The 15,584-nt window shown below is 36.5% G+C and overlaps 1 protein-coding gene across 4 annotated transcripts in view; it reads left to right on the forward strand.

The window, feature by feature from the left end:
* LOC137483665 (transmembrane protein 180-like) overlaps window positions 1-14,945 on the forward strand; it is a 17,547-nt gene extending 2,602 nt beyond the window's left edge. For 2 of the 4 annotated variants that reach the window (XM_068206956.1, XM_068206959.1), the window contains exons 2-7: window positions 1,107-1,285; window positions 2,072-2,806; window positions 5,705-5,859; window positions 7,326-7,409; window positions 8,442-8,585; window positions 13,825-14,945. In XM_068206956.1, the coding sequence (XP_068063057.1) occupies window positions 1,107-1,285; window positions 2,072-2,806; window positions 5,705-5,859; window positions 7,326-7,409; window positions 8,442-8,585; window positions 13,825-13,957 (1,430 nt within the window). In that variant the 3' untranslated portion in view covers window positions 13,958-14,945. Of the gene's footprint in view, window positions 1-1,106; window positions 1,286-2,071; window positions 2,807-5,704; window positions 5,860-6,554; window positions 6,672-7,325; window positions 7,410-8,441; window positions 8,586-13,824 lie in introns of those variants that run through there. The other 2 variants (XR_011004587.1, XM_068206957.1) reach the window with 2 other exon arrangements.
* Window positions 14,946-15,584: the final 639 nt, after the last annotated feature.

Below are 15,584 nucleotides of genomic sequence, written 5' to 3' on the forward strand. Positions count from 1 at the left end.
TTTTGATGGATATGTGAAAATTGCATTTACGGTAAAATTGTTGATATGCAGAGGAGCAAAGTGTGAACTATTGACATAAAGCAGGTTGTAAAGCTCTGCATAGTAAGGCTGAAATTTGAACTTGAGGTATCAGAATTAATAGCTGACAGCTTCCTTCAACAGATGTAAAAATGAATAAAGCCGCAGTTAAAAAACAGGTACCTGGGAGTAATTATGTATTGGGCTTATAGAATCAAGTATGGTCAAGGGCTACTTTTAGGTAGCTATTAAACAGCTTTAAAAGGTAGAGGTTCCCTGGAGCTGGCTCCTTTCATGCCACAGTTTACACCAAACATGCTAATTGATGGAAAAGATCAGCATTTGAAAAATTTGTTGGCTGAATATCTGAATGGTAGATTAAAGAAATCTGTACTCTTGGGCTGAATCTCTGCTATTGGGCATACATAAAATGGTGTGTGTGCTGCTTGCTATGTTTTATTTACATGCACTCTTCCATACCATGAAAATGTTAATTTAAAAGTGTTTTGTTTTAATTGTTTTATGGTTTATTAGGTGAAAATATTGCTTCCATGGCTTCTTAACATTTAGTATTTTAAAATAGAAGTGCAAAACTTGGTATTTGTTCTGAAGGAAATATTCACCTACGTGCATGCTGCACTTCACATTCATAGCATTGGAATACATAAGGCGTTGAGTCACTTCATTCCAACAGAGTCCATAATTTTAAGAATATATAGGCAGCAAGAAAGATCTCAAATGTAAGCAATTTCTTTGAACTCTACACCAAGATGAATGTTTGCAATAGCAGGTTTTTAAGTGGAGTCTGTGCATCAGTTATGAAGGGTTTCTTTCAAATTTTTGTCTACTTGTTCCATTGACTTTTAAGTACTGATTATACTTAGAAATGTCAGCTAATAACTTATTATTTTGGCCTCAGTGTCTTGTAACTCAGTAAAATGTGTTTCTGATTGTAAAAAAAAAGGAAGAATGGGAACATTTTCCTTGGATAGTACATTTCTGCACCTCTGAAACAAGCAAGTCCCCCATGTTATTTTAATTTGGAAAATTATTCTACTAATTGTTGTAATTCTCTTTTGCAACTTGAGGAAGAAGAGAGCTGTACTCTTGGAAGATGAAGATTCTGTGGGGAATTCATGCTAATGCACTGGCATATTCAATGACTACCTTAGGTGCGGGAATGATGAACAGCATTTTTAATTTCTACTACGTTAAGCTTTTCCTAAACCGATACAAAATTTCAGAAACAGCATTTAATGTAGCACAGGTACTGTACAATGGAATATTTTTATTACCATGTTGTGCTGTGCGTCAGTGTTATTGCAACAAAGTGATTCTTTTAATGACAGATTAATTTTGGAATCATTGCAATTAATTAACAGTAAATTATCTTTGACTTTAGTTAATCCATAAGCAATGGAACTTATACATAAAGCACATCATTTACAGTCCATAGAGTAAAAATCTCCAGAGTTAATTGCTGAAAAGATTTTTACATTTCATAGCTTGAAGTAATTTTCTAAACTGATTTTGCACCTCAGCTCCATAGGTAAGTTTGACATTAGTGCTTTCCTATGAACTGTTTAAGTACTTAAATACTGCATTTATCCTGGAAGTCATTATCCATGTGAGTAACTCACGTTGTAAATGGTCACTTGAAAGTAATGGGCCAGCTCATGTTTTGAATTAACTTACTGTGAGAATAATATCTGAGCTTTGCAGGATGAAAGCCCAGATATATAAGGTTTTGAAAGACTGGAGTCTTAGAGACAGTTTATTTCACATGTAGTTGGTCACCTACCTACTTACTCATCTTATTTTTTCAAAATTTCTATAAACCTATGAATGCCAATAAGAATTTTAGAGTCTGTTTTGACTCTAAGTAGCCGTTACTAAGACGTAAATAGCTGCAGTAAGACTTGTTCTACTTAGAGTAGCTTTTCTATGTATTTATTTATTGCCTGAATAGAGATTTATTTTAAATAAATATGCTGTGTTTGCGTAACCTCTGTAGACGAATGACAGCAGTGACAAATTCCCTTGTTCGTGGCAGGTTGTGTTTATGATCTGGAATGCCATCAACGATCCCCTTTTTGGGTACATTCAAGACAACTCCAGGCTGAAGTGCTGCGCGAGGCGCCAGTTCTCCATTTTATATGGAGCCCCTTTGTACGGCCTGGCCTTCCTGCTGCCGTGGTTCCCCTGGAGGCACTACGAGGAGGGCGACTGGGTGAGCGGCCTTCACCTCGTCGTCGCGCTGTGCGCCTTCGACGGCCTGCTGACCTTCGTGCTGCTGGCGCAGTGCGCGCTCTTCGCCGAGAGCTCCACCAGGCACGAGAGCAGGCTCCAGCTCATCAAGTACAACCAAGTGGCAACGTTGATCGGCTCCACGAGCGTTCTCTTTTGTGGGCTCATATCGGATAATATGGAAAACTTTGCTTCTTTTCAGGCTTTCACTGTTTTGATCGCAGCGCTTGCGACAGCTTGTATGTGTTGCACAGGTAAATACAGCACAAGTCAATATGAGCAGAGGGATGTTCATACAGAGGATGCTAATCTGGAAAACAGTGATGGAGCTTTCTCCTTGGCCTCAGTGGTTTCATTGACGAAACAGATCATGACAGAGAAGAACTTTCTGTGTTTTGTAACAATGAACTTCTTCCAAGTCTTCCACTTAGCCTTCTACAACAATTTTATGATGATCTTTGCAGATAATCTTATTCCTAAGGATGTCCTTTCTTCCTCAGTAAGAAGTATCATGTATGGAGCAGGTTTTATTTGTCCTCAGGTAGGCAGTCGTACTTTATTTCTAAATATGAAAACCTGGTGTTTTAGTAGTTCACAGTATCCATTTAATGCTTGAGCAAATGCTGTATTTGGCATAAGGCTTTTGCCAAAATGAGTACCAAATCTTACTCCCCAGTGCTCTGGAAGAAGAAAGTACCTCTGTGCAGGCTGATCAAATGTAGGAGGTAGAGAGAGTAGACAGGCTGCTAGAACATGTGTTTAAAACAATGTGAGACTTGAGTAGGCAAGGAATGAATGTTTTGTATCCTCCAGTGCTTATAATACCTAAGCAAAAAGGAATGAAAAACACGGCCAAGATCAAACGTTTCTAAAGCAAAATCTACAGCATTCTGCATTCTTTTTTTGAATTGTTTTGTTTTCCAATGCTGTGTATTATAAATGAAAGACTAAGCTCTTCTTCAGGAAGTTTCTGAAATAAAATGCACAAAATACCAGAAAAAAATTATTAAGTATGAAAAGCATTGTTCAAATATGTGGTATCTCAGTCATGGGAACCAAACAAAACTCTGAATAGCTGCTTTTGGTGAATAATACATTCCCATTTATTTTGTTGATTGGTCTCTTGATCAGTAGTATTTAGGGGGAAGAGAGACATACTTTTAAGAGTCCAGTCAGGGATGAGGAGAGGAATAATGAACTGAAAAGAGAAAGAGAACCTAAAAGAGTAATGTGTGAGAACAAGAAGAGCACCAAAAGTATATCCCACAGACCATACTTGTCTGCAGTACATAAAAAATTATTTTGTTCATTGCCTTCTAACTTCTTTCTCTAGATCTTTAAAAACTTTCTCTGTGTTCACTTGTTGGATGTTGAAAGTTAGGGTACTCAAAATATGAGTATTCTGACATTCATTATAGGTACTGATAGTGTTCAGATTTTTTTTAATCAGGCTGTTATATTCATTGAATTGTAATGGGTTTTGATAAGTAATATGTGTAAGAAGATACATGAAAATGCAACTGGAATTCATAGTTCAATTTCAGTTCCCATTTTGGCTTTTGCATATAAAACATACAGATCCTGAACATACCTTCTGTTCCATAACTCCTAACTATCTATAACTTCAACTTTTGTCCTTATCACAGGTTTAATAGTTTGGGGTTTTCTTTTGTACCTCAGGCAGTTAGGTAATGAACTTTGGAAATAAATCAGAAGCTACAGAAGTTAGGAAAGTTTAAATAATTTTGCACTTAATATATAGCAATCACGTTTATTGATAAAATCAGTGTGACAGTGTGAAAAGAACAATCTTTCAGAAAATGCATCTGTCTCTGCTCCTCAGAGACTCTTTGGCTAGAAGGTCACTGAACCGTAGAGGGTTTGCTGTGACCTTAGTTTTCTCAGGTTTTGTCCCTTTGAGCTCAAGATACAATAAGAGAATTATCTAATGGCAATGTCCTGAACTTCACTTACTCGAAAAACACCAGACCCTTGTAAAATAAAGCTCCTTTTTATGAACTCTGCTTCAGTGGCCTCTACTAAACTAGAATTCAGCTTCTGACTTAGGTTTCTTCTAGTAGTGGATGTGAGGAACACAACCTGCCCACAAGGAAAACGTTGCTGTAACATAGACAAACAACTTCGAATTTGCATCATTGTTAGTATTTTCCTTATAAACACAAAGTCTTAAAGACGTGCAAGTAGTGAGGAATTTTCTAAGTCATAAGTACTTCCTGAGACAGGGTTATTTTGCAATTACAGGGAGACAGGAACATGGTGTTTACAGTAGCAGGCATTAGATGATCCCTTAATATTTCTAGTGGAGGCACTTTTCAGCAAAATCCCTGAAAACAGCCAGCGGGAGGAGTATGCTTTAAATTTCTTATAACAAGATATTTTTCTTATACCACCTTTCCAGATTAGTTTTACCTCCCTGATCAAGTAGAAATCTTGAGCTTTTTATACAATAGCATTTGCCATGGTAATCTTTGTCTGACCATAGCATCCTGGTTTTATTTGTTATGTTAAAGCAGTTCAGTGTGGAACAATTGTACAAGGAAAACTCTTTCCTGTTCTTCATCTGAGTATTACACAGTTCATCTCTGTAACACAGAAGAAAGGAGAAAATGTGGATCTGTGTACAGTTTGTATATTTGTGACAGACATGTACATGTAGATGGTGACAAAGGCCCATATAACAAAAAGAACATAATTCATTGCAGAATTGAAACTGAAAAGTGAGGAACAATGTAGAAGAACTTAAATTTTGTTCATACTATAATGAGTGCTTAATATAATTTTAATGAATTAGCCAGTCACTAGATTCTCAGAATCTACTCCTTGCCAAGACTGGCAAAATTAAAACTCAGTCATGCACAAGCACTGGCCTCTGCCTTTCTCTGCTTGCTAGTAAAGCCTCTAACTTGCTTAGTTAAAGCTGTCCTGGTGAGCTTGCTTTGACAACTTAAAAATCAAGCTTGATTTCTGTAAATGTCAATGAAAATAGTAATACTAATGAAAAAGAAATTACTGAAAATACATATTTTCAGCAGTTACATGGCAAGATGCTTGATTTACAGTTATCATACTGCAAAGCTAATATTTTAAGGGATATCAAAAGTAAAGATCGTAAGTATTAAATAATAGTTAGGCGTTGTGGGGAACTGTTTTTCTTAGGGTACAGCAGTTCTCAGTGGCTAGTTTTTGAGTGAAAGGAGACTGTACCTCATAGAAGTGGCGTAGAATGAGCCAGTAGAGAGTTGTCTTTGTTCAATTTCTATTTTTTTCTATTGTTAAACCTCTTAGAAAGGGTCATTGTTTGCATTTTCTTTTTCTTTAAAGGATATTAATTATGCCAGGTTTGTGTTTTATAGCTATCCTAATGCTGAGACACTGTATGTATCTTTTCATCCTATATGTGTATATATTATCTTTTCAGTGCCTTGTTCTTCTCAGTCATTCTTCGTTGAAGAAGTTTGGTTATTACAAAATCATCTTGTTTTCCTTTTACTATGAAGGAGTAGCTGCTGCTGTCATGTGTCTTCTAGGGCAAGAACACTATTACCTGCTGGCATTTTATGTCACAACAAACATGTAAGTAAATCCACTCCCCTGTTTATAGACACTGCTGAAATACTTCCAGTAGAGTAGATGCTTGCTTTTATTACCATGAAGATTCTGCCTCTGCTTTCATGGTTTTCATTCTGTTTCACTTACCAGAAAAGTTGAAACTCCAGTTACAGCTTTTTTTTGGCTTTCATTTTATTTTGTTTCAGCTTTTATTTTCTGCTTGAAATAAAAAAGCCTAAAATACAAACAGCAATTACGGTTTGCAGGCAGATGCCTCCAGTCACTTTAACCTGAGATGCAAGGGAAGGAGAATCTCATGTTTTCCACAGACATGGAAGAGCTCAGCAGAGGAAACAGTCTCTCTCCCCAGGGACTGTTTGCTAGGAAAGCTCAGAGCTCACCCTGTGTTGCAGGAACACTTGTGTGCTGCACTGCAGGCAGGTATGGGTAACTCAGGTGTCTGTTGGGCAACCAGCACTGAGCCCATTCCCACTGGTGCTCAGTGAGATGCCAAGCAGTGGTATTTTCACATAAGTATATAATGATACATGGAAAACCTTATTTCAAGATAAAGAGCTGTTTGTATCAGAATACTGTTACAAGAATTTGTTTTTATTTCTTCATGTTCTCTCTCATTGTTGTCTTTCTCCATTGCTGTCTTTCCTGCCCTCTTTTTCTTCATCTTTCTCTTCCCACCCCGTTTTCTTTCTTATTTTCAGTATTGCAGCTGTGGGCTACTCTAACACTGAATTGTGTGAACAATAAGTTGAATTTCATTATCTGCATGTTTTAAATGATGAAGATGTGTTTTGATTTCTCCAAGAAAAAATTCTGAGGTACCTAAAGACTGTGTGTTTAAAGTGCTACTTGTCCAAATGACCTTGTTAGTAAAAGCTCATCACACCCAAAATTTAATAAGACACAGAAATTGTAATATTTGAGTTTATTGTTTCATTTGGCTATTTGTTAAAAATCAGCTTTGTATGTGTGTGTTTGTATGTGTGTGTTGCATATCTATATACATCTATATACACTGTAAATACATATATAGGAATGCATGCAAACTATTCTTTCTATTCTAATTCTTCCACCTTGAAGTTTTATCTTCCACATGGTCATGTCTTTTCCAGATTTCAAGAGCAAATTTTCAGTTTCTCCTTTTTCTGAGGTGTTTCTTTTCTCCTGATCATTTTAAATGACATTTACTGGATAATATAAATTTATTGTCAAAGCGTTCATGACCTTTTACACCAATGTCCAGCAAAAAAAAAAAAAAAAAAGAAAATCCCCCACTTCTAGGTTTGCATATTGTTTTCTAATTCTCAACTAAGAACACATCTGGTAATGCTTTCATGTTTTAAGGAACATCTCAGCTTTGTGCGTTTGCAGAATATCTGTGTTGGTGTGTTTGTGTTAGAATGTCAGTTACAATTTCATTACAAAGTGAATATAAGAACTATGAACATCTTCAATATTTTGTTTTTCTTTAGGGTAATTGTGCAAGCTTCATTTAGCTTGTTCAATTTGCCTTTGGCAGATATTGTTGATGCAGATTTAATAAAGCACAAGAGGAGGTATGTCAGTCATTACCATTTTTTAAAACATGCTGTTTGCCTTGTTACTCTTTGGTAATAAATTATGTCAATGTAAAGACAATAAATTATCTGGGATCCTTGATATAGAAGTACTTTTTGTGAGAGCAACTTAGCATAGGTGAAGATCAGAACTTGAGTAAAGTTTCCTGCACTTCCTTCAGTAGAGTCATTTAAACAGATTATTAGATAATTTCTATTTTTTCTTATACTATATTATGAGCCAAGTCCTTCCAATTTTTGTGGCTTTATTTTTGTTCGCTTCAATTGAATTACTTTGTAACCAGGTACATCTATGATCATGTGTGGAATTTTCTGAATGAGGCCTTTCCAAGATGGAAAAGGTATTAAGAAAGCTTTGCCTATGCTAGGTAAAATGCAGATTTCAAAGTCTAACTGGTTCCTTTATCTCCCTGAAATAAAAGTGATAAAACCTGCTGCAGAATATTATATTGCAACTCATTGATCTTTTGGATTTTTATCAAAGTGCACATAACTTCCTGTTGGTTCAATCAATTGTTATGTAAGTGCAGATTCACTCCTGTTAAAGAACTTGCCCCTCAAATGGAAGATCTGTTGCTTTCATGAGGAAAAAATTGCCTCTGGCTAAATTTTCTGGCCTACGCATGCAAAATCTTCAGTTGTAATTAATTCTCTGTGCACTGTTCAGTCTAATTTAACTTCAATAATTACTCAAAGTGCACAAAGTTGAATTTAAGTACGAGTCACTTCAGAATTAGGGCCAAGCTGTGTCTGTGTATATATGTGTGTATATATATTTTTATATATATATACACTCATACACACAGGTTTGTAACCTTTAATTTCCAAATAAATTTAAATTCCATTATGAGAGTAGATCTGTTTGCTGTAATGTGTGAACTAGATAAATCTAAGGATCATGATATTTAGGATTTGCACATTAACAAGATTTCAAGCTTTTTAAATTCACAATTGTAATTAATACACTAATAAGTTTGTGTTGTGCATTTGTTTTTTCCCCAAATATTTTAGGTTACCACTTTCCTCTATGGTTTTTGGTACCAATGCTTTATTTACCAAGCCTGCCCAATCTTTGGCTCCAATGGTTGTGGTTACAATACTAAATCATTATGGATATTATAACCTGAATAATGTACCTGGTCATCCTGATATAAGGTTAGTTCAAAAGAAATACTTTAAATCTTAGGAAATAACATTAAATACTCTGTAATCTAAAAATAAAATTGATCAGCAATTACTTTGCATCAATTGCACTTCAAAAACATAAACATTTTAAAAATACTTACCAGCTGTTTTTGTCTGTGTAGAAGTACAAATGTTTTTTTAAAGAGTAAATCATTTATTAAACAATGTTCATGAGGATATCTATCTAATTTTGAAAAGCAAAGGATACCTTTCATCCCCAGGCCTTTTGCAATAAAAGTAGAAAATGTTTGAGATCACCTAATAGCTCTTATTAAGATACACGTTGTCCTGGCATCTGCATTTTGTTTACCTCATAAACCTGCTTCCTTAAATATATAATATATAATGTTAATCAGATCCTTTTTTGTTTCTGTTTGAGAGGAAGCAGTATAATCACTAGAGGGAGAGACTTTGCCTCGAGTAGGAGTGTATCATTTTGGCTCCAATACTCCTTACCATTCTAATGCTAATGATTTCATTGCAGTCCCTGGAGACCTTAAAACAGCATAAAGCTGTGCTTGCTGGTTAGTTGGACATGTGTGGGCTTTTATAAAAATAAATTAACAGGGAATAACCACACTGAAAGGGTCACAGGCTGTATTTATGACCATCAGGAGGAAGTGGCAACATAAGGAATAACTGAAGTCAGGGCTAAATGGAAAATTCAGTCCTGATTAGGATTTAATTGAAGGTACAACATGAATATCCTGAGAGCTACATAGCTCTCCTAAACTTTTAGTAAAAACAGATAAACAAAATTTTAGGAGGAACAGATAAACAAAATTTTATATGAACTTTTGTGGAGATAGCTCGTGAGGGAGAGAGGTCTGGTTATGTGTCACCTAAGGTTAGGAGAACATTCCATATTTGAGGAATTTTCTAAACAAATGTATGAGGACAAGCATGACATAAAAGAACAACAGGTGGTCTTCAGAAATGCATCCAGGCAGAAGCAAAGGCAGCTTAAGTTTGAGGCTATGTGTGAGAACAGCTTACTTTAATGCATTCCGTAGATAGCCAGTGAGATGATGTGAAGAGGACATGAACCTCATTGTAATGTCAAATAAGATGAGTGATTTTTGCAGAAGAGTGGTAGGTTGAACTGGATGTGGATATGAGAGGGCTGAATATATTCATCTTGATGATTCAGAGAAATTCAGATTTGAAACATAAAAACTGCAGTTCTGATCCCTTTCAATCAGAGAAATGATCCCTTTGTGGAAGGATTTTAAATCACAGTAGTCATAAATCTTTTTTGCCTGGTAAATAGCCCCTGGACTATAGCAACAATGAATTTATTATATAGAGGTTGAAATACTTGGAATGCTCAATCTATAAATCGTGTGTTTTCACTTGAGTCATGCTGAAATTTTATTTATTTCACTAGAGCCAGGAACAGCATAAAACATACAAAGCTGAGATTAGTGAATCAGAGCACCTGAAACAGTATATCTCTTGCCTATCCTTGCAAACATAATTTCTTAAATATGAAGCAGTTTGCCTGTGTTTCCTGTATATGTAGTGTGTGAATGGGTTTTCCTTTGCATGCAAATGGAGTACAGGGTTGATACACAATCCATGAAGACCAGAAAGCTCAAAGTTGTTTCCAGGGAGTCAGTTTGCCCTTGGCACTATTCTCAGACCATTGACTGAGCTAAAATTACTTATATATATTAAAAACCTATTGGCTGATCTCATATTTCAGCCATAGGCAGACAGTTAAAATACACTTGCCCAGGGACCAAGTTGTTTGAGGACAAACAGAAATTAAATACAAAAGATTGTTTAAAATATGCCCAAACTGTTTTGGGTGAAAAAAAGCTTTTCAGACACGTGAATTATATAAAATGAAGTATTATGACCCATGCCAATACAATCTCAGCTCTGTCTTTCCTCCTTCTCTAAAGCTGGCAATATCTATTAAGTGCTTTGGAAAGCATTTGCTTTATTACGTGTAGTGGCAGTGAATTGTGAAGATAGTGCAGAGGACCCTTATTCTGCATTAACAAAATGTTTGGGCCCTGAATAAATATGTCTGAAGAGTTTCCAGCAATGTTGATTACTGGGACAAGGCAGAATATGCAGTCTACACACTATTTGCTGCATTCTGAATTATTTTTAATAATTTATTTTACTAATAATTATTGCTTTTCCTTGAACTGAGAGTTAAACTGTAGCAACAATGATGGAGCAGCTAATCGTGGAAAGCTGCAGGCACAGTAAGGACAATAAAATCATCAGTAATAGCCAGCATGGCTCCTCCAAGGGGACGTGATGCTTGACCAACTTGATAAACTTCTACAGCTAAATGACTTGCCTGGTGGGCAGGGGAAGGCAGTGGAGACTGCCTGCCTGGGCTGCATTCCTGGTGACCAGGATTGTCGCCCTGATTTCTTAGGATTTTCTAAAGCCTTCTGAATTTACATTCTTGTAGAGAATTTTCTCACGCAACTTTCTGTAAACAACCTATTGTTTTGCATTCTTTCATAGAGGCAGAGAAATTTGATAGACTGGTAGTTTGTCCAGAGTCGTTGGAGAGGTGGCACGTTCACCTTCCAATCCACTGGCACCTTTTGAGAACTATAAATGATTGGAGTCAGAAAAAATAAATTAGTCTCTTCATGGTGACCAAAGCTGTGGTGCGTCGTTTTTCCTTGTGTCCTCTGGTGACACAGGATGATGGGGCAGGAAGGACCCTCAGGAAGTTTGGGGATGACACAAAGCTGGGGCTGTGGCACCTGCACAGAGGGTGACACTGCCATCTGGGGGGATCTCGACAGGCTGGAGGAGTGGGCTGGAATTAGACAAAGTCCTGCAGCAGGGCAGAGGTGATCCTTCCCCTCTGCTCACACATTGTGCCACATCCCTAGGAAATGTGGTCGCTGCACAGAAGTCTAGCACTTTGTCATGCAAAGTGTTTTTAATGTCTTTAAAATTGGAGCAGTTCTTTGCAGAATGGAGTGTCCTGATTTTTCCTTTCTTCCATCATCATAGCAAAGCAGTATGTGCCCTGTATGGCTTGAGATGTGTTTTGTTCTTCTTTGGGTTTGTTTTTGGTTTTTGGTTTTTGTTTTTTTTTAGTTTGGCTTGATTTTTTTTTTTTTTTTACTTTGCTATGGAAAAGATGCCTAGTTTAAAACCTCCCTCTTCTGGAGAGCCACTGCAACTACCACCAGCTTCTCTTGAGAGTGCTTTTCAAATTCGTTCTTCAAAATAAAGTTATTTGGCAGCAATTCTTCATTATTTATTGAAGACACTTTAAACTGTTAATGCTTTCATACTGAATTACTGAACTACCTGCCGTTCTGTTCAGAGTGATTTTAGGGCTGTTTAGGGAAACATTGTATGTTTTATTCCTGTGTGTGCAAAAAAAAAGGTAGATGTGGAAATTTCTGAAGTTACTTGTTCAGCTGTAATTGTGATAAAATCCAAACTCTGCTCTTGATTTACCCCAGTCCCTAAATGAAATATTTTCCCATTCTTTGTTTTGTGTATTATAGATATTTTTCATAATTCCTTCAATAACTTAAGGTTTTAGAGTAAAATAGGTAATATTATTTTCTTAAATCAGCATTGTTCCAGTGAAACCAAATCAGGATTGCACCGTGTGAGTGATTTTGCAGGTGTTCTTTGTGTAAAGATGGAATAATGTTAGCACTGAAAACTGCAATCCTCTTCAGTGTGCAGAACAGGCCAAATGCAAGCCCCAGCATCCTGTTAACTGTGTCTGGGTCCTGTTCTCATCTTTAGGTGGTTAAATAATGTGTCTGTGGCCTCCCTGCTGGCACTGCTCCTGCAGTCCCTGGGGGCAGCTGTGCCAGAGCTGCGTACAGGGCTCCTTCCCCTGTAGGTGCACTGGAAATGCAGTTGGATACAGGCCAGTAAACAACTCCAAATGGTAAATTATTGTCACTGCCAATAAACATTGGCTATGGACCAGTGGCCTAGTGAGCACTTCCAGTCACAAATGCAATTGCCCGAGTGATTAAGTGATTCACTTGTGAGCCTGTGGGCTTTTGTTTTCTTATGTAGCATTAGCATGTACATGGTTTGAGATAAACTGTGCTCATTTATGAGCCCGTGTCTGTACTAAGGACAGGATCTGGGCTTTGTTGGAGCTCGTAAGCATTTTTTCTGTTAAACTGAGCATTTCTTTCATGATTCAGAGGAGCTCTTAGGTTTTATTCAGAAGCCTGTTCAAGGTTTGGGTATTTTTCACAGATTTCAGGTTTTTTGGACCATGTCCATGGCTGTTCTGTGAGTCTCTTATCTCATCCCTGAATGCTAAGGAAAAAATTAGAAACGAACATAAACTGCCTCATGGAGAGAAAGTTCACTTAGGGGCTGTTTCTCAGCTTGAGTTGACTTTCCTGATATTTAAGTAATTAGAATCCCATAATTAACAGAATGCAAGTAGATAATGATTCCTGCTAGATGAATGCCAAAATGCATGCTTTGAGCTGTCAGAAACCATACTGCTCATAAAAGGGAGCTCATTTAATTCTTCTATTTTCTTTCTTCATTCATATTTGCTGATGCTTTTATTTATTTTTCATTAGAGAAAATTTAAATGAGGAAATGCCATGCATTTACTAGAAAAAATGAAAACTAGTGTGAATTTCACATTTATTCTTTCTATGGCTTATATTATCTTGTAATCATTTATTTTAAAACCAAATGAAATAAAGTTTGATATTTCAAATGGCCCTTGAAACTACACCTGAATTTTGTGCAATTATCATTACTTCTATCTAGCATTCAGCATCTAAAACATCCCACTATGTGGATAGTAAGTAGCACAGATTTCAACTCAAATAAATTAATTTCATGTTCAAATGTTTGCTTCCATTTTCTACTTTTCTTTCTCTTCCAAATTTTTCAGTCTTATTAAAGCTTTTTGGATGAAATTTGCTTAAATTGATTTCTATATTACATAGTCAGGAAAGTAGTGAACAGGATTGCTTAGGTTGTATTAAAATTAACTCTTTGTGTGCTAATTGTCTGAATTCCTCCCACCTAGAGAAAGCAATATATAATACATATCTGTATGAAAAATTAGAAAAGACACAAGATACTTCTATTCATTTTACTTAGAATTGACTGTACAGTAGCATGTCTGTGTTTATAATGGGAATGATTTTAAAATAACTTGTTTAATGACCATGGAAATTAATCTTCATATTGAAAGCTGCATTCTCATTTGTTTCAGCAGGTCGTTTTTAGATCTCCATGATGCCATGTTCTACCTGGTCTGTCTGGTTCCCCTCTGCATTGCAGTCCTACAGATCCTGACCTGGACTCCCTTTTCCATCCAGAACAGCCACCTGGCAGCTCCACAGTAAATATGGAACCAGTGGTCAGTGCATCTCCTGCTGAACCACAAGAGAGTTCAGTAAGTTTTTCATGTGAGAAAGCAAAATGCAGGAGGAAACACAGTTTGAGCTGTTTCATTCAGTCTCTATAGACTGTGAGTCACATTCAGCCTTAATGCTGAGCCTACACAAGTTTTTTCCTAGTTCAGTTGCTTTCTGTTAATGGCATTTATCCTTAATTACTTTATTTAAAGTAATTTCTGGTATATAATGATTCCTGTTAATTCATTTGAAGAAAGGATATGGCAGATCAGGGAAAGGGATCCCAACCCAGCACCTGGAATTCAAGGGAACTGTATTTTCTGAAGACTACTGGTAGATTAATTTTGCCATACTGATAAAGTGGCAGATCTCTGAAGTTAATCTGGAAGATCCCAGTGGACATTCCTCATGGATGGCAAGGAGATAAAGAGAAAAATTTAGATGATACCTAGCTGGCCAGTATCAAGACAAATCTGTCAGCTACCACGGGAAGAGCCAAGAGTAATTAACTACCCTGTGAAAGTCTGTGTCAGGCTGAAGAAGAAAAGCATTCAGATGCTGTTCAGTGTTGCTCAATATGGAAGAAGCTCAGTAAGTCCTCACTGGCTTTCAGAATCTCTGGTTGGTGGAAGGTCAGTGCAGTTTTCTGGCTTTAAATGGGAAAATAATTTTGAAGGTATCCTATAGTTAGTGCCTCATACAGAATGTCATTGTGGCAAGGACAGCATTAGTCTGTGGATGTAGGGTTCAGCTCTTGGACAAATGCAGGCACACACAGTTACTAAACCAAGTTCACTGTGTTAAAAACCTGTTCACCATGTTACATTGGCTAACTCATTTGGTGTGTGACTATTTAAGTTAATTTCTGAATCATCAAGTTGAAGTTAGATAATTTCTGATTAATTCTTATCAGTTAAGATTTTAAATGAATCCTGTGATTTTTATAAAATAAAGAGTTTTTGACAAAAATTCAAAAGCATTGAGTCCTTTCTTCATTTCACACATTGTAATGAAAAGACACGTAGGCATGTTTACAGTACTCCCATTTAACAATATTATTCTTCCTCCAGTATATCCACAGTGTAATTGTGCAGTGATAAATACCTTTAGCATAATGCAATCACTGCATTTTTGTATTTTGTTTTGCCTGGGCAAACTCAGTTTTAGTAGCACCTTTCTTAGGGAGTGCACCTTGAAAGTACAAGAGCATTGTGTGGATCCCAGTTTTAAAAGGCTGAGCAAGCTGATTTTCAAGGCTCTACACTTACTGTGACAGGTAACTTGGGAGAGAAAGGAGTGTAAGAAATGGCTTTGCATTTCGGTGGACACCAGCATAATTTAATGAAGAAATTTGAAATAACAGAGTTGAAAAAAACATTCATTTATGCCTTGGCTTCTACATTTGCAGAGTAGAAATAACATTATTTCCTTGCCTTTTTTGAAGTGTGAAGTGCTTTCAAGATGATGAATGGAAAAGAAGGGGATCATCATTAAATATTTAGAAATCCAAATGAATCCTTTGATAGAAATATGAAGATTTATGTTAAAATGTAAGAAGCCAGAACTGTGGTGAAGTTTGAAGTTTTCTTACCTGGTTTTTATCTGTCTTGTCAGA

Source organism: Anomalospiza imberbis, chromosome 16 (genome assembly GCF_031753505.1).
Source record: "Anomalospiza imberbis isolate Cuckoo-Finch-1a 21T00152 chromosome 16, ASM3175350v1, whole genome shotgun sequence".
In the NCBI taxonomy this organism is placed as follows: domain Eukaryota; kingdom Metazoa; phylum Chordata; class Aves; order Passeriformes; family Viduidae; genus Anomalospiza; species Anomalospiza imberbis.